Source organism: Apostichopus japonicus, chromosome 1, assembly GCF_037975245.1.
Source record: "Apostichopus japonicus isolate 1M-3 chromosome 1, ASM3797524v1, whole genome shotgun sequence".
Classification (NCBI taxonomy): Eukaryota; Metazoa; Echinodermata; class Holothuroidea; order Aspidochirotida; family Stichopodidae; genus Apostichopus; species Apostichopus japonicus.
This window is the reverse complement of record NC_092561.1, coordinates 21,394,316-21,414,357: the sequence shown is the minus strand read 5'-3', so window position 1 is coordinate 21,414,357 and position 20,042 is coordinate 21,394,316. Positions and strand designations below refer to the sequence as shown.

The 20,042-nt window shown below is 38.2% G+C and overlaps 1 protein-coding gene across 2 annotated transcripts; it reads right to left on the bottom strand.

Moving 5' to 3' along the window:
- Positions 1-2,481: 2,481 nt before the first annotated feature.
- On the bottom strand, positions 2,482-18,460 carry LOC139971639 (uncharacterized). Of its 2 annotated transcripts, none has more exons than XM_071978291.1 (8): positions 18,276-18,460; positions 16,534-16,650; positions 15,479-15,571; positions 14,619-14,768; positions 10,257-10,358; positions 9,443-9,574; positions 7,322-7,495; positions 2,482-5,664 (listed from the first exon to the last, which is right to left on the bottom strand). In XM_071978291.1, exons 2-8 carry the CDS (start codon positions 16,541-16,543, stop codon positions 4,727-4,729), a joined length of 1,599 nt encoding a protein of 532 aa, XP_071834392.1. In that variant the 5' UTR covers positions 16,544-16,650; positions 18,276-18,460; the 3' UTR covers positions 2,482-4,726. The 2 variants fall into 2 exon arrangements, with proteins under 2 accessions (XP_071834392.1, XP_071834402.1); XM_071978301.1 differs by lacking the exon at positions 18,276-18,460 and adding an exon at positions 18,043-18,185.
- Positions 18,461-20,042: the final 1,582 nt, after the last annotated feature.

The window sequence follows — 20,042 nt, the reverse complement described above, 5'->3', positions numbered from 1 at the left end:
AGGGGTCTAAGGGTAGGGGGTCTACCCCTCCCCCCCACACCCCCCCCCCGCTCGCTACGCCCCTGCCCTTCTGACCAACTGACTTTGAGATCCAGATTGGGGCCCCGCTGACAAACAAACACGCCACCTTTCACTTTTTTTGAAGTCTTCGTGAAAATGTTACATCTTTTATTGTCCCTCAAATTAATCCCACGCTGTATCCCATTTTGACACTCAACCCCCCCACCCTCCACTGTTATCTGGTCTGTCAATACCCCTAATACCAAATGATCAATATAATCTGAATGGTCTTTTTACCTATTTACAACAGTTTTAACATGAAGCAGCTACCCTTGACAAATTAACCCATTATTGTGATTAATCAAATAATAGAGTCAGGTTCTGTTGAAAGACAAAACAATAAACCAAGATATCAATACAAGGCTAATTATATTGATCAGAAATATGAACTATAATAAAAACAAAATTAGCATAACATAACTTCCTTATTGAAATAAAAACTTTGGTATGAAGTGTTCACTTATGGCATGTTTTATTAGAAATGAATACCCATTAAATTATATCAAATCAAAATATTTTACCCAGATATTAAAATTCAAAATGCTCAATTAATATTCAAAATCGTCTGTTAATATGCAATTAATATTGATAGGGTAACAAACTGTTGCAAAAATTGAGTTCCCTTGTGATTTATCGAAGTTTCATTTCGGGTAACAAACTCACGATCATTTCAAACCGAAAAATGTTCTTTGAAAAGTAAAGAAGCTACTGGATGTAGGTTGCATTGAACTAATATTTCTGTGGGTATAGGGATGTGCCGTTCGAAGACGATGCACGTAACACTCCTCTCGGAGGGGAAAATAATATACACTGTTAGTTGATTGCATGAAACCCAACTCGACTGTACAGTCCCCCTCCCCTTACACCAGTGAGTGGATGGCAGAATGTGATGTGATGAATCGAAAAAGTTGCGGTTTTGGCCAATCTTTGAAGAAAAAAATAACGCTATGCAAAGCCTTACAAAAGTTTCCACCAAAAAACAAGTTTTCCTCCAATTTCTGCCAGGTTGCTGATACGGATTCTTCAAGCCAGATTATCGATTTTCCACATATTTAAATGGACCTCCTCGGAATAATAAGCTTAGTGATAACGTTGCCAAAACAAAGGATCAAATTTCGTACTAAAAATGGCATTTTCTGTCAAAATGGGAACGAATAAGAACATAATTATACCTGATATATGAAGAGAAGAGCTCTCTTCACCGCTCGCATCATTTTGGGATGAATCGAAAAAGTCGCGATTTTGGCCAAAATTTGGAAAAATTATAAGGCTATAGCCTTACAAAAATTTCCACGAAAAATCTTATTTTCCTCCAATTTCTGCCATTGTGCTTAAACGGATTTTCAAATCCCAATTATCGATTTTCCTCATATTTAAAATGGACTTCCTCGGCATAATAAGCTTCAATTTCGTGTTTTAATGTTAACCAAAGGAAGGATCAAATTTCGTACTAAAAATGGCATTTTCTTTCAAATGGGAACGAATAAGAACATAATTATACTTGATATATGAAGAGAAGAGCCCTCTAAACCGCTCGCATCATTTTGGGATGCATCGAAAAAGTCGCGATTTTGGTCAAAATTTGAAAAAATTATAAGGCTATAGCCTTACAAATATTTCCACAAAAAAATCATTTTCCTCCAATTTCTGCCAGGGTGCTAAAACGGATTCTTCAAGCCCAATTATCAACTTTCCATATATTTAAAATGGAGTTCCTTGGAATTTTAAGCTTCGGTTTTCGCGTTGCCCAAACAAAGGACCAAATTTCATACTAAAAGTGGTATTTTCTTTCAAATGGGAACGATAAGAACATAATTATACCTGATATATACAGCGTAGAACTCTCTACACCGCTCACATCATTTTTGGAAGAATCGAAAAAGTCGCGATTTTGACCTAAATTTGGAAAAATGATAAGGCCTTACAACATATTCGACAAAAAAACTTTTTTCTCCTATTTCGAAAGTCAACCTCTTATTACAGTTTTAACATGTGGCAGCTAATCCTTGACACATTACACCAGGGGTCTCTAACTGGGGTGCATGTACCACCAGGGGTGGGTGAGTCCATCCCAGGGGCTTCGTGAGGCGTTTCTGATAGTCAAAACTATAGTACTTTTTGTTTGAACAAAATCTGATATATCATATAATGCACTAAAGTCGTATCTATCGACAAACTCTTTGCTGGTTTTTTTTTTTCATTACAATATTACACTATGAACTTGATCTTTTACGCAGCACTGTAATGCGTATTGTAGTATAATAATGACTCGGATCGTGTCTCGAAAATTTGGGGGTTCTTGGACAACTCTGACATCCACAGGGGGTTCGTGTGGGATAAAGTTAGGGAAACCCTGCATTATTGATTAATCAACAGTGTCAGCTTCTGTTGAAAGTCAAAAGAAAACAATGAACCAAGACATAAATACAAGACTAATATATTGATCAGAAATATGAACAGGTAGTAACTATAAAATGTACGTAAATTTTTTTTTTGCATAGCATAACTTTCACATTTAAAATAAAAACTGATTTGGTAAAAAGTGTTGACTTATGGCATGGTTTATTATTAATGAATGCCCATTAAATTATATCAAAATTAAAACTTGCTAAAAAATCACAATTTAATTTAAAAGAAGCACAAATGTTGGATACAGGAAGCCAAAGAAAGTTCATCACCAAACCAAGCTAGACAGAGTAAAATATTTTACTCAGATTTTAATTTTCAAATTGTTCAATAGATATTCAAATTGTCTATTTATATTCAACCTATGCAATTAAAACTCATTGGGTAACAAACTGTTGCAATAATTTAGCTCACTGGTGATTTATCGAAGTTCCATTCATGTAACAAACTCATTTCAAACCGCAAAATGTAATTTGAAAAGTAAAGTAGCCTACCGAATGTCGGTTACGTTGAACTAATATTTCTGTGGGTCTAGGGATGTGCCGTTCTCAGACGATGCAATTAACACTCCTCTCAGAGATGAAAATAGTTGATTGTTCGCTGATTGCATAAAACCCAGCTTCACTGGCCAGACCCTCACCCCCCCTTACCCCAGGGAGATTTTTCCACATATTCGAAGTGGAGTTCCTGGGAATATTATAACTTGGCCATTACAGATCCATAATCTCCTCAGTAAAGGAAGCGCGGGAGGAGGGCATCGGTAGCTACCATTAATACTACTGACAGCAGTGCATAACAAAACATCAGTAACAAATAAGGAATGTACCTACATTTGAGCACCTAATTTTCAGTGCTTTCAAAATTACAGAAAGGGTGGCGGACCTGCCGAAAAATTTTAATTTTCAAAAGATACTTAGAATTAAAATTTATGACATCAGACCTCTTACACCCGGTTAAATCTTAACATATTAGGAAAAATAAATAATTCCAATCTGATGATATGATCATTGAAACATTTGCAATAGCCATACCTCATGGGTTTGCCCTTCGTAAAAGGTTTACCCTGATGGTTTGAAACGACATGCATGTTCAAATCCACCACGAGAGGTTATAAACTGTCAAAAATATTAGATAGTTCTAACCTATACATATTGGATGAGATTGGAACTATAATAATGAAAAGCTTAATAATAAATAATAAACTAAATAATATGGCTCATGGTTAAATATGCATATTTGAGTAATTGAGCATTTCTTCCTCATTTTTATTACTTGTGTTTCTTTCTCATTACTCCGTCTCCTAATTTTTTTTTTCTGTTAATGGATGCTGAGGTTTTAACTGTTTTTGACATGTAATGTGTTAATGAAGCAGTCTCTTTTGGCAAATTGTGGGTCATATTGGGTGTTAGAAGCAGTTTGTTAAGAATATGTTAATGGCAGTTGAAAAAATTGCTTCTTGAGGGCAGGGCTCTGCTGGTTCTACCTGGAAAATTATCAATTTAAAATAGGGAAATCCCCTTGCTGAATGATGAAATCAGCAACGGCCAGGTACTCTGCCACAGAGACCTTGAAAAATGGAGAGAGGGAGAAAAAGATGGACTATTTCAGAGATGCCATGTTGAGTCACTGACAACTAAAAGCAGAGCAATATGGAAGGGTTAGTCAAGATAATGAGCTAGCAAGCCTATGCTTCGTTTACGGCTGGTTAGGAGGTGGGTCAAGTCTTCAAATGAAGATGGGATGACAAGAATGATTTTAAAGATGTTTCTTGAAGTGTTGAGAAAGAGGGAGAAACGATCTACTTTCATCTGGTAATCCTGGAAGATGAAGCGTGTGTGATGGAAAGGAACAAATGCATTATTTATGAAGTTATTATTATTATTGAGGTATTTAGTAGTAACATTTGGTGGCCCAATCCTATAGAAAGCAGAATATAACAGTGATAAATTCTAACACGAGTATCATCATGCAACACACGTACAGTGACGATATGAAACTGGCAGTCACAGTGAAACTTGCTGGCAATAAAAAGTTTTCTTTGGCCAATCCAAAAATATCACACAATATTATGTTGGATAGAAAGTTCAACTTGAAGAAATAATTTACATAATTCAGCCAAACGTTTTTCGAATCAATGTTAATTCTGGGACTCTTCATTTCAGGCCGGCTGGAGGTAGTTAAGTCTTTAGTGGTACTGCTGAGTTTCAGTAGCCTTTTGGACGGGAACGACAACCTTTATTAATCTAACGAGACGCTTGCTTCACTCATCATCATCATCCTCATCGCACGGGCGTGACCTCAGGTGGGTGAACTCGTGTTTCTTACAATGTTCACGACGTGAGAACGCCTGATCGCAGTAAGAACACTCGTACGGTTTCTGACCTGTGTGTATCCGTTCGTGTCTGTTACGATCGTAGTTTCTTTTGAAGGGTTTCTCACAGAACTGGCAGCTGTAATTCTTGACTTCGACAGGCTGTTGCGCCCTCAGGCCTAGCCCCGAGTAGTGAGGGTAAGGGCGAGACCTCAACATACTCTTGGCCTCCAACCTGTCTTTGCGATGGCTAGGCGTCGGTTTGTTCTTTTCGTGAGATGAGCTGCCCGCAGGTGACTTTGGTGTTTCCGTTTTACTCTCTTTCATGACCTCGTCCAAGGATGGTCTGCGGGACTTCTCCCGGTAATCGCCTTGGTTTTTGAACGCAGCTCGGAAGTTGTGCCGCATCGCCGAGTGGATACGTTCGTGGATGTTCCGGTTGCCCTTCTGCAGGAATACCATGTGGCAGTACCTGCAGCCGAACATCTTCCCCTCCTGGGCGTGCTTCTGTTCGTGGACCAACAGGGTATCCTTACCTGGGAAGGCTTCCAAACACAGAGGACAGGTGTACTTCTCGTCTGGCGTGGATGACGGATTCGACCCCGGTGAAGACTGACTTGAGGGAATAAGGACTGCTGGTGTCTCCATTCCCCTTGTCCTTTGAGTTGTCTTGGCACCACTTGGCCCTGAGTCGCTGTTTGTTGATGGTCCACCCACCTTCGCCCCTAGCGGTACAGTCAGTGCTTTACTCGTGATATCTGTGGTCGCGATCCTGTTGGTTTCTTCTTGTGCCTTGGCATCAGAGTAGTTCATTTTCTGCAGACTACTTCCATTTTCTCCGGTGTGAACGTCAGTCGTTTTACGCTTTATCAAATTTTTTAACAGAGCTGCAAGGAAACGGAGTGAAATAAGTCTGGTTAAATCTGGTGTTTACAAATAAACGATGATAAAATCATTCTTCTGTAGGACAGCTGAGCTGATACAATTCTTTCTTATTCACTCACACTAGCTTCAATTATCTCCCTGCATAGATAGCAACCCCTCAACGGGATGAGTAACATTTTCTGTTTTTTCAATTATCTCCCTGCATAGAAACCAACCCCTCAACAGGATGAGTAATATTCTCTGTTTCTTCAATTATCTCCCTGCATAGAAACCAACCCCTCAACAGGATGAGTAATATTCTCTGTTTCTTCAATTATCTCCCTGCATAGAAACCAACCCCTCAACAGGATGAGTAACATTCCCTGTTTCTTCAATTATCTCCCTGCATAGAAACCAACCCCTCAACAGGATGAGTAATATTCTCTGTTTCTTCAATTACCTCCCTGCATAGAAACCAACCCCTCAACAGGATGAGTAATATTCTGTTTCTTCAATTATCTTCTTACATTGAAACCAACCCCTCAACAGGATGAGTAACATTCTCTGTTTCTTCAATTATCTCCCTGCATAGAAACCAACCCCTCAACAGGATGAGTAATATTCTCTGTTTCTTCAATTATCTCCCTGCATAGAAACCAACCCCTCAACGGGATGAGTAACATTATCTGGTTCTTCAATTATCTCCCTGCATAGAAACCAACCCCTCAACAGGATGAGTAATATTCTCTGTTTCTTCAATTATCTCCCTGCATAGAAACCAACCCTTCAACAGGATGAGTAATATTCTGTTTCTTCAATTATGTTCTTACATTGAAACCAACCCCTCAACAGGATGAGTAACATTCTCTGTTTCTTCAATTATCTCCCTGCACAGAAACCAACCCCTCAACAGGATGAGTAATATTCTCTGTTTCTTCAATTAACTCCCTGCATAGAAACCAACCCCTCAACAGGATGAGTAACATTCTGTTTCTTCAATTATCTCCCTGCATAGAAACCAACCCCTCAGCGGGATGAGTAACATTATCTGGTTCTTCAATTATCTCCCTGCATAGAAACCAACCCCTCAACGGGATGAGTAACATTCTCTGGTTCTTCAATTATCTCCCTGCATAGAAACCAACCCCTCAACGGGATGAGTAATATTCTCTGTTTCTTCATTTATCTCCCTGCATAGAAACCAACCCCTCAACAGGATGAGTAATATTCTGTTTCTTCAATTATCTCCCTGCATAGAAACCAACCCCTCAACGGGATGAGTAACATTATCTGGTTCTTCAATTATCTCCCTGCATAGAAACCAACCCCTCAACAGGATGAGTAATATTCTCTGTTTCTTCAATTATCTCCCTGCATAGAAACCAACCCTTCAACAGGATGAGTAATATTCTGTTTCTTCAATTATGTTCTTACATTGAAACCAACCCCTCAACAGGATGAGTAACATTCTCTGTTTCTTCAATTATCTCCCTGCATAGGAACCAACCCCTCAACAGGATGAGTAATATTCTCTGTTTCTTCAATTATCTCCCTGCATGCCTTTACTCTGCCTTTACTAAGAGGGTCATATTCTCTGGTTCTCACTCCTAGGATGAGTGATACCTGAGGCTTACTCTTTACTGAGAAAATAAATGGGTAGGGTGGAGGGTTTAATCTCACCTGTGGTTCTACTGGGTCCAGGTAAGCTTGCCTCTTTCAGCTCAAGTTCTATCTTAGGAAGCACCTCGTCATCAAGCTTCTCAGTATTTTGTTGCGGATCCACTGAGCTTGTCTGCTGGATTTCTCCATCGGTGTTCTGATCTTGGGCTAGCGGAAGTCTGTCACTATCTGAACCTAGAGGAACAAGACATGTAAGGAACATTATATTACCGAATGGTTAACTGACATGACATACAAATCAAGCAGATGTTAAGCATAACACTATAGATAGCTTGGTTGGTTGGTTCGATCCCGTCATGACTGACAGCTCATGACGTCAACAATGGCACGCCATTTCTGACGATCCTTGGCAAGAGAATAAAGATCTTGAAGAGAACTCGATCCGACCAAAGATTTTATTTGGTCAAACCATCTGGTCCTGGGTCTTCCAGGTTTTCTGCTCCCTTCAACTCGACCTTGCATGATGACTTTCTCAATACAGTCTCCTAGATAGCTTAGCGTGTCCAAACGGCAGGGTTAACTGACATGACATACAAATCAAGCAAATGTTAAGCATAACACTGTAGATAGCTTAGCGTGTCCAAACGGCAGGGTTAACTGACATGGCATACAAATCAAGCAGATGTTCAGCATAACACTGTATATAGCTTAGCGTGTCCAAACGGCATGGTTAACTGACATGACATACAAATCAAACAGATGTTAAGCATAACACTGAAGATAGCTTAGGGTATCCAAACGTCATGGTTAACTGACATGACATACAAATCAAGCAGATGTTAAGCATAACACTGTAGATAGCTAAGCGTGTCCAAACGGCATGGTTAACTGACATGACATACAAATCAAACAGATGTTCAGCATAACACTGCAAATAGCTTAGCGTGTCCAAACAGCAGGGTTAACTAACATGGCAAACAAATCAAACAGATGGTAAGCATAACACTGTAGATAGCTAAGCGTGTCCAAACGACAGTGTTAACTGACATGACACACAAATCAAACAGATGTTCAGCATAACACTGCAGATAGCTTAGCGTGTCCAAACGACATGGTTAACTAACATGACATACAAATCAAACATATGTTAAGCATAACACTGTAGATAGCTTAACACTGTAGATAACACTGTAGATAGCTTAGCGTGTTCAAATGGCATGGTTAACTGACATGACATACAAATCAAGCAGATGTTAAGCATAACACTGTAGATAGCTAAGCGTGTCCAAACGGCAGTGTTAACTGACATGACACACAAATCAAACAGATGTTCAGCATAACACTGCAGATAGCTTAGCGTGTCTAAACGACATGGTTAACTGACATGACATACAAATCAAACAGATGTTCAGCATAACACTGCAAATAGCTTAGCGTGTCCAAACAGCAGGGTTAACTAACATGGCAAACAAATCAAACAGATGGTAAGCATAACACTGTAGATAGCTAAGCGTGTCCAAACGGCAGTGTTAACTGACATGACACACAAATCAAACAGATGTTCAGCATGAAACTGTAGATAGCTTAGCGTGTCCAAACGGCAGGGTTAACTAACATGGCATACAAATCAAGCAAATGTTAAGTATAACACTGTAGATAGCTTAGCGTGTCCAAACGGCAGGGTTATAAAAACTGACATGACATACAAATCAAACAGATGTTAAGCATAACACTGTAGATAGCATAGCGTGTCCAAACGGCAGGATTAATTGACATGACATACAAATCAAGCAGATGTTCAGCATAACACTGTAGATAGCTAAGCGTGTCCTAACGGCAGTGTTACCTGACATGACACACAAATCAAACAGATGTTAAGCATAACACTGTATATAGCTTAGCGTGTCCAAACGGCATGGTTAACTGACATACAAATCAAACAGAAGTTAAGCATAACACTGTAGATAGCTTAGCCTGTCCAAACGGCATGATTAACTAACATCACATACAAATCAAGCTAATGTTAAGCAAGTCTGTCACTTGGGTACCACTTGGCATGAGATTGGCTTGGAATTAACCCCTTTCTTGTCTTTCTGATAGTACTAGTTACAGTGCTGGAAACAGTGCTTTTGTTATCCTTCAAGAAACACAAACTGTGCTTCTTTATCTGTGGTTTGTTACCTTCTTCCATGTCGGTGTCTGCGGTAATATTTGTTGCGTCCATCTTGCATGACTCTTTCGCTGGGTCATCCACTCTCTCCTCTTCTGCTTCATCTTCTCCTGGTTCTGTCTTGATGCAGAGTTCATCCTCATCTGCAGGAATTACAAACGTCCTATTACTTCACAACTGTTAATAACTGCTCTTTTTTCACACATGTTTCTTAATCATGAAAAAGTACAGAAATGTTTTTGTAATTGCAGAGAGAGGTTGTAGATGCAACGACTTCGCACCATTCAACCTCATGGGCTCAACATGCAGGAAGGACATGACTAACGTTTCTTCTGTCTCCCCTCCTTCTCCCCTTGTTCCCCCCATCACTCCTCTTCTCACAGCTCTCTTCCACCCCTTTTTTCTCCACACCTTTCTGTCTTTGTCCTTCTCCAGTTTATTCCCTACCCCCTTCCCTTAATCCTCTCTTTGTCCCTCCACTGTTTATCTCTTACCTCTCCTCTTCCCCTGTTGGTTTCTTTCTTTCTTCTCTCCATCCCTTGTCTCCTAATCCCCTTACATCTATCTCTTTGTGTTCACCATGCTCATTAACCTGTCTGTATTCTGTTTTTGTCCTTGTCATTTAGCCTTTGAAGAAGATCCTGCTAGGATCGAAACGTCAGGCCAACTTACTTTTACACATTCTCCTACACAGGCTCTCTAGTGGATAAGCAGTTTGCTAACAGTTTTATTTTATTTTGATTTTAGTTTTATTTTATATTGTTATTGTTATTGATAGAAAACATGAAACCAGGAATCATCCTCTGGACAGGACTCGCTACTTACAAGTCACGTCACTGGTCTCCTGGGTTGTTTCTACCCTCTCTCTCATGTCAGCTGTCGGTTCCAGTGGGTTCCTATAGGAATAACCCGTAATGTAAACACCACCTATGGATGAAAAGACAAAATGGAAGGGGATAAAAACAAAACATTCTTAAGTTTGTTTCTTGGGACTTCAACATGGAGAAAGTGAAAAAGGGGCGGAAGAAAATAATTTCCAATGTTTTTCTTTTTCTGGTTCCTGTTGATCTCTATTCCTGAAGAATTAATATGATTTATCCCTGGTCTATGCACTGTAAGAGTGCAACACATTTCAGAAGCACCAAAGCAACTGGTCTTTGGGAAAGGGATTTCCGTGGAAATATTTACATATATCTAGATCAAAGAATAGTTTGTATCTGATTATCAATGTAAGCTACCACCAATCAATAAACCATAAACCTTAAAATTGTCATAAAATTCAAAAATCAGAATTCAATCTATTCTTTTGATTGCATTAAACAAAAACATAAAATATTGCTCTAAGTACAGGAGAAACTTCTAAATTACTCTATAAAATTGTACATTTTAAAGAGGAAATTAAAATCAAACAAAAACTGTTCGCAAACTGCTTATCCACTAAAGAGCTTGTGTAAGAGAATGTATAAAACTAAGGGGATCAAAACGTTTCGATGAAGCAGAGATATTTGGATTGTTTTGACTTGAAAAACACAAAGTCTCCATATTCATTAACTACTTGATCAGTTTTACAGTTGATTTTGATGCTATCATTTGTTTCTTGATGTTCTAGATAACTCATATCCCATAATAACATTGGTCATGAGCTTGACCAGTCAATTTGCATTTCTGCTAATAAAGTTAAGGTTAAATTCTGAGATTATTTTAATGGGCATGAGGTTAATACTACCAATATGACATTATGTATCTTGACCACAAATTGTTCAAACTAGCATTATATTGATAAACTCTTATTAATCTTCCTTTTGATGAAGAAAATCTTGCATGCTTAAGTTAATTACTTTCAATATTATGGATGATATTTCAGTAGGTTTGTATAAAGTTGCTGACCAAATAAAGAAATATGCTTTAAATAGTGCTACCTGTACTTGCCTAAATAACTCTGCTGTGTGTATACATATATCTTTGTTGAAAATATGTATATAACTCTGTTGTGTGTATATATAACTTTGTTGTGCATATATAAATCTGTTGAATATATATATTTCTGTTGTGTGCATATTTAACTTTGTTGTGCATATATATAGATCTGTTGTATATATATATTTCTGTTGTATAAATAACTTTGTTCTGTGTATATAACTTTGTTGTGCATAAACAAATCTGTAATATATATAATTCTGTTGTATATATTTAACTCTTTTGTGTGCATATACATATATTCTGTTGTGTGTATATTTAACTTTGTTGTGCATATGTTCCGCGCAATTTACCGATCTGCGCTATCTTAAGATTGCGCTGCGCGTTCTTAGGATCCTATAATTGCGCACCGATCTTAAGATTGCGCAAGGCCCGTCTTGCGCGTTTTATCGATACTGCGCTATCTTGCGATCGTAGCTGTATGGAGTATCTGAATCAAGTGATGGTGTCGGTACCTCATTAATTTTCTGCAACACTCAACTGACGTAATCATCAATCCTATGGGATGCCAAGGTGGAGATAATTCACGTCAGTTCGTAGGTATAATAAGTACTTAAAGGGACGGCTATAGGCAGGTTTTTTCTAAATTTTTTCTTTATTTCGCAATAAAAGTTGTATAGCCTACAAAAAGAGTCCCTCTAAAACATCAGTTCTCATTGGGCATGTTGATTTCCTTTATGATGGGGATCAATTTTGTCTCATTTCATGCATGTTCTAAGAATTATTCATTAGTTTTTCAGGTTGAACTGTAACACTACTAAAGGACAGCACTAAAGAAGAACAGCAACCAGTCTTCTTTTTCAGTCGGATTTCATCATTCTTATTAATCGATGTCCTCTCTGTTTAAGGATCTATTAAAACACATCCTGTCAATGATTAGAGTTTAAGAAATTCATGTAATAAAAATAAATCCTGTCAATTGTGTTAACAGGTTCTTTATTTACAGCACAACACATTAAAACTAAAGACATTGGAATTCTCAATACAGTGGCTGGCAACATTTATACAATATATAGATAATTTCAAGTTTACAGGATCATACAATGTATGATATTCGTCTTCATTCATTTACAAACTTAATGATACAATCATTTGCTTCTAAATGCTGCCGTAAGTACATTAGGATCGTTCCTAGTGGTATGACTTAAAATGATTAAAATTACATCGTAATGAGGCACACAATGATAGATTAAATAAACATTCTGTGGTGGTAAAAGGAGCTGAATTCAAACACATAATTAAACAGTTATTAACAGTGAATAATGGACTGTGATTGGTCTAATGTTACTTTTTGCATTTTTGTTGTTTAACTAACAGAGCCCTGTTCAAATGTTTTCACACTGCTAGGACTGTGTTCTGGTCCAGCTGCGTGCGCGGCTGTACATGTCGTATGGTATTTTGGATTGCGCAATGTACCTTGCAAGTTTAAATTTAACGATCATTTTTTGAAGACGAACTGTGCGCAATCACTGGCGGATCCAAGGAGGGGGGCCAACGGGGGCCGTGCTCCCCCCCCCCAAAGGTGAGCCAAAAGTGTTTCCGAACATCCGCTAAATCATATGATTGGAAATTTAAAAAATCGAGAGGAATAGCAGTGGAAGACTAGTCTAAACCTTTTCGTTTTCTGGTTTTAAATTAAATGTATGATTAAATGAGGATTTACAGTTTATCACCATTTTGCAGTTACAGGCTGGTTGTAAGAGATTTATAACCTAAGAAAAATAAAATTTCTTGAGAAAGATGATCCCAACTTTGTTTCATAAATATTTTAGGAAACTTTTTTTTAGAAGTAAATTAACATCACCATTGTACACTTTTGTCGCACCAAATTGCATCTGGGGGGCACCCCTCCCCTTTGACCCTTCCCCATATCACTCTAACGCCACTTTGGCCCCTCCCAAACAAAGGCCCTGGATCCGCCAGTGTGCGCAATGTGTTTGAAAAGATTTTCTCTATATCCTCTGCTGGTTAATTGAAGTAAAATAATAAAAACATCACAAAGAGGGCAAACACGTTGGATATAACAATTTATTTTGAACTGCATATCGTCATTTGAGTGTGTATTTCTCACAACTACTAACGTTGGCCACCAAGGTCAGTTCAATACTAAAAAGTCACCAAACTGATTCACGCATATAAGGGCTGCATAGCCTAATGTTAGGCCTAGTTTTGGCACTCAGCACTGGTATATAGCGTGTGCCGATCGTAGCTGACAATGTCGTCTAGCAGAAAAGCTTTCTCTTGTTACAATTTACTTTCATATTGCGAAAAAAACAGTAAGTAGGAGAAACCAAAGTCAACAAATGATGGATGGAAGCTTTAACTTTGTTTTTTTTTCTCCAGTATTTACAATTCACATTTCGGTTTTCTTAAAATAAAAAATTGTACCGAAATTCGGTCGGAAAAGACCGATTTCGGTAATAAAACCATTTTTCGCGATTTTCGCGAACGTTTAAACGAACGAAAAATCGGCCGTTTAAACGTTTAGGTCTTTAAACGAAAACTCACAGCCCTAACATTGGCTACCCGTATTTATTCATTTTGTGTTGCGTAGAATTTGGTGTGTTTGATATAAAGAAAAACCTTGACCCCTCCTGCCATGTTCTTTCCCGTACAGGCCTACAGTTAACACTAGCAGCTTGCTATTAACAGCTTGCGCAATCTTAAGATCGGTGCGCAATTATAGGATCCTAAGAACGCGCAGCGCAATCTTAAGATAGCGCAGATCGGTAAATTGCGCGGAACACATATATAAATCTGTTGTATATATATATAATTCTGTTGTGTGTATATATAACTCTGTTGTGTGTAACTTTGTTGTGCATATATATCAATCTGTTGTAAAATTCTGTTGTATATATTTAACTCTGTTGTGTGTATATACATATAACTCTGTTGCAAAAATACATATAACTCTGTAGTGTGTACATACATATGTTACACAGAGATTGAACTAAACCAACCCAGGGTTTATTCAAATTTCCAGCTACACCCTGTTTACCCCCCCCCCTCTCCCCTGCCTGAAACCCAAGCTCTCCACCACTATCTCCCAAACCTGAAAAGTTTCCTTACAGACAGTGAATTTTATGCCCAATATGTCATTTGAGGTTTACTAAGTACTACTACACTGTTTTCAATCCTGATATTCTTCTCACTGACACCAAGATAAGCTTTCCAAGACAAGAGTTGGATAATTGCATGTATACGTACATGATCCTTGGACAGAGAAAGTGACTTCCTCTCCTGCCATGAGTTTCAGGTCCAAGCATTGCTGGAAGATTGTGCCGTGAACCAGAGTACATAGCAACTGTTCTGTATCGTTGGTCTTCAGCACCAACTGAGAGTAACTTCCTGCTTTCCCTAGAGACAGGTAAAAAAAACAGACATTTTACTCAGCAGTCTGTGTTGGTAGGTGTCCCCACAGCAGCATTTAATGTTAAAGGGTAAGAGGACTCGCGCAAAAAAGAAACGTCTAATGCCGGTAATCTGACCTAGTTTCGAATGAGGTGTAACAGAAGTGTTAAACACCACCATTGATCCCAGAAAATACACACACACAGCTTGCTACCGTCGGTAATTAGACACTAGTGTACAGTCAGTACATACAGCTGCGGTCAATACCCACAGCACTGTATACAAACGATACGGCGATGGACATTCAGGTCCAGCTAAAGATAACAATTAAGGTATCATGTTTCATTACTGTCTGTATTTTGTAGCAACACGAACAGAACGTCACTTGCAAGCAACAGAAAGTTAACTTTTTCAGATGGCCGCACGCGTTTTGGGGCGAGTCTTCAATGCCTTTAAACAAGTTTTTGTTTATTGATTTCTTTTTCTTTTTTCTTTTTTTATGAGAAGGGGGTGCAATTAGGTCATTGTTGCAGTCAATGTAATAAGAATGTAAGTGATCAATACATTTCTCTTACTACGTTCATTATAACTACATATCCACTGATTTCATCAATTTTCTGACCTCTTTGTTATATTTTTATCACTAAGTAAGACGTGCAGCTATCATGCTTGGAGGTTTTGTCAAATTTTTCCACCGTGACAGTTAACTAACTCACCGATTTCAACTCTGCTCTCGATCGCAGCCAGAGAGAGATGCACTTCATCTTCTGATCTGGTTGTGTAGTCATGTCCAGGTTCCAAAGCCAAGCCTAAAAGATTAAAGAGAATCATTCTATGAAAACACAACAAATCTGGAACCACTATACATAAAACTTTTAAAAGAAGTCTAAAAAGGGAATTTTAGATTAAAGCAATGATTAACTCAGCCACAAGCCTAATAAGAACTAATTAAGGATGATTTTGAAATGCTGTGGCCGAGTGGATGAAGGCAGTGGCATTTGAAGCTTAGCAATCGGGAGGTTCCAGGTTTGATACCTGGCCGGGTCATAGTAAGGTGGGTTTTTCATCCAAGAGCAATCTATGTTTTTCCATCTGAAATGACTTTCTAAATTATTGGAAAGATTCGAAATTTGATTTAAGATGTTGAATTGGAAGCCACCAGACATGTAAGTTGTAATCAATAAGCCCTTGCTGGCTTCTCCCACATTTGTGGTCGCTTAATGGTTTAAAATTGTAATATTCTTGATGATAATTATATAAGAGATGATTCAAAGAGGAGTTCTTATAGCTTTATTCTGTATTCAGAGTGTCTCATTATACACACTCATTGTTTTTAACTACTTCTACTAACATGCATCATATATACAAACATTCCTAAGAGTGACCACAGCCCCATGCTTCTTAGGGTAGGTTGATGGTCACAATAACAGGACCTATTGTGGTTGCTAAAGAATGGTGTAAAATACAATACTGTAGAATAAGTACAAAATGTAACAAAAATAAAATGATGATTATTAAAGCGAACACTGAAATCCGTAAGGATAAACCTACTCTTGAGAAACCGGAATATTACAGTACATTAGATGCCAAAATGAAAGTCATGGATATAGAACAAAAGAACTCCTAATTTATAGTTCTCAGAAAGCAGGTATGCTGAGAGAATGGGAGGTGGCTGTAAATGCATCTTGCTTAATTCATTATACTTCAGACTCTTGTATTGATACCGGTTTCATCTTTATTGATTATTCAAGTGAAGAGAAACTTAACTTACCCCATATCATGATGATAGGTAATGGCTTGGTTCATAAGAGGCCAAGAACTTTGGGTTTCTTTGCTTTCTTTCCTGTATCGTACAGCAGCAGGGTGCATCAAACTTCCTATCTGGCTCCTGCAAATGATTTGTACAATATACATGTTGTTAAAGGACAACTCAATCTATGACAGTACAACACTTCATAATATGCACATATATTTTATAAAGAACTGTATGTAATGTATACGTTGAAGCTCTTACAAGGTTATATTTGGATACAGTATATAGTCTTGAAATCTTTCCATTGATATTATTTTAAAGAATAGCTGTGATGACAATCTGGCTGACTTTGCTCAGTGGTTTAGTACAATCCTTCAGCTATGTGATTTCATCAGAGGTTTGACCAGATTCCGCCAGTATATAGAAAGAATTTTACTTGTAAAGGCCCGGAGTAAAGCCTGTTTATAGCAAGGAAAGATTTCCCCTATCTTTGCACATGAGTTGAAGTTGGGGGCTGTGTCATTCCGCCATCGGCTCTTTTTAAGCCATAGAAAAAGTGCCATTCTGCTATGTTACCGCATGGCTGTAGAGCACTTTTTGTATGGCGGAATTAGCACATTATTGTGGGTGCATTATATGCACTGTATATTGCTTCGCTTCACTCTACCTAGGCCCGCAAAATCCATAAAATCGGTCATTTAAATCGTTAATTAGGATCAGACTTTTCAATAAACAATCAGCCTAATTAAAATTGATTTATTCAACCAACAATTATATATTTGAAGAGAGTGTATTGACTCTTACAAACTTACAATTAAACTATTCAATCAACCTGTACATTAAAGACTGTGTATCAATTCCCCAATCTTGTCTTAACAACAATTCAGTCTATCCAGCGAACCATCACATTTGAAGATGGTGTACCTATCATTCCACATGATTCAAAGAAAGTTTCACGGATACATTCCTGTACGCCACGTTAAAATCCATTCCTAAAGTGTATCTTTCTACCATAGGTTTTGAGGCTTTCCGCCATGGCGGAAAGGCTCGAAAACCTATAGCAGTATGTACCTATGGTGGAATGGCACTAGGTCCGTTGAAGTTAAATGTATAATTCCGCAAAATTTGGTGGAATAATCCATGAAAGTGTCTCAAAATATAAACTGTACTGTAGTTAATTCCTTCATTCACTGTGGCAATTTCTGTGGTAAACGTTGAGGATTTTTAGTCTAAATTGTCAATGAGAAAGTGGTTACAATTATACCTACGAACACGTCAACTACAATGACTGTCAGCAAAACTGATGTACACCACCATACGAAGTTAAGGCCTAATTTCGGCTATGCTTGGGCATAGCCTAGGTATTCTTACTGTACATTGTACAATTAAGGGTAGGTCGAAGCCTAGGCCTAGGCTTATAATATGCAGTGGCCACTAACATAGGCGCATCTGCTGTCACTGTTTACACTACCAAGGTGTTAAATTAGACTGTAATTTAACTTTGTAAAAGGCAGAATATACACAAACCATGACATGATTCTGCTATACACACATCCCATATGATGATGGCATCACAGTACGTGTTAGTGTTACACCGCTAGCCTAGCTTAGACATTTGTATTAACGTTAGCCAACTGAAACATTAGGTGACGAACGAATACAGTGAAAATTGCAATCGGCGCAGCAGCTACACTCAGCCAAGTATGGGCTGAATCCATAAGCAATCGGCGACAGCGATAAGAAAAAGTTAGCGGCATTACCTTGGTTACAGTGGCTGGATCTTACAATTGTGATGAATTAAAGGTATCAAATTGATGCTGGCACGCCCGTCGTCACTGCAGGAACAGCGCTTATAAGTAACACTGGGTTGTTTCGGTCACTTGACATGCGCCCTAATTACACCAGGGATGTGTTATGGGCGTTGGTATGGCTGAATGGGCACCGTAAATTCTATGGTGAGCCGTTTACGCCAAAAAGTTTTGCTATCACTTTTCTTTTCATATGCTATGAGATCTGGGAAATGGTCACGACTTTTCGCATCCGTCATGTGCAATGACGTAAATGATTTTACATAAGAGATCTGTAAAAGTATAACCAAAGCACACTAATTTGAAGGGGGGGGGGGGAAATTCGGTATGAAATTTCGGGCGAAGTTTTTCCCAAATACATCATTCATAACTTGACTTGTATAAGTTGACTAAAGTAACTCAATTACCGAAAAATACTTGGAGGGTTGTTCAGCCAATAACCACTCTTTGCAGTTGACAAATATCCAGCTTTCAGACTAGTTCTAAGATTCTTGAGTTGCAAACAGTTATTTCGAAGACGAGTTCAACATTTTATACTACAAATGTGATTAACAAAATATGGCAAGAAGACGATATTGAAGTGCAATGGTCAAAATGAAAACTGTGATACTATAGTAATTGTCGCTGCTTAGAAACTTAGGCATAGATAATATTTAATGTTGAATTTTCATCCCGACTAATAGAGATGAAACTAGAAATTGTGTGCTGATGGCAGTAAGTATTTCAATACTTAATACTCAATACTCCACATTAAAATTAACCTACGGTTCCCTTGAAAGAGTGTGTATAATTATATCAGCTTTCATAATGTACTCGTACAAAAGTGACACTTTTTTTTATCCCATCTCCGTACATGTATCCCCACCCCCCCCCCCCCCACCACATCAGAAAGGTAAGTGTGTGTGTGTGGGAGTGAGCAAAACAAGTTGTCGCCCGAAATCTTCCTAGACCCTAACTTGTTGGGTTGGAGACTGACCATGTAAACTCGTGCCTGGGTGATTTATGACGTCATAGTTCGAAAGTCAGAGGTCAGACGTTTGAATTGAGTTTTAGCCATTTCTGCTCGTCATCCTGTATAAAAAAGTCATTAAACAAGACGATATGTAGAGAATGATTAAACGAATTTTAAAATAGGACAGATTTAGGTGTTAAGGGTCGGGGTCAAAGGTCCATTGAGTTCATAGGTTAAATTGACCTTAATTGTGGAGATTTTGTGTGTCCGATCCTAGACCCTAACTTCGATGATCAAGTTCAAAGTTGGTGGGTAGGTGTCTGGCCATATAAACTCGTGTCTGCGTAACTGGTAACGTCATAGATCAAAGGTCAAATACTAAATCACTGTTTTTAGCAATTTTCTGCTTTTCAGTATGTTGGAATAAGTCATTAAATGTTTTCAGTAGTGCTCTGTGTGAATGAATTGTCTGTCGTGCGTTTATCGCAGGATAATGCACTCACGAGGGTATCGTTCATCGCTTATGTTATACACCCGTTCATGCATTACCCTGTAAGAAACGCACGGTAGACCGTTGACTATAACCTCTATTTTACAGCTGTTTATCTTCCCATGGTTCACGGCGTTTCAATATGTTCTATCTGGTACACATTATAAAAGTAAGCAGTATAAACAAATATTCCTGAATATAAGGATATGGACTTTGGACAAGTTGCCTTTTCAACCTACCCAAAAGTTCAATGTTATGTGTGTCTGTACTGTGAAGG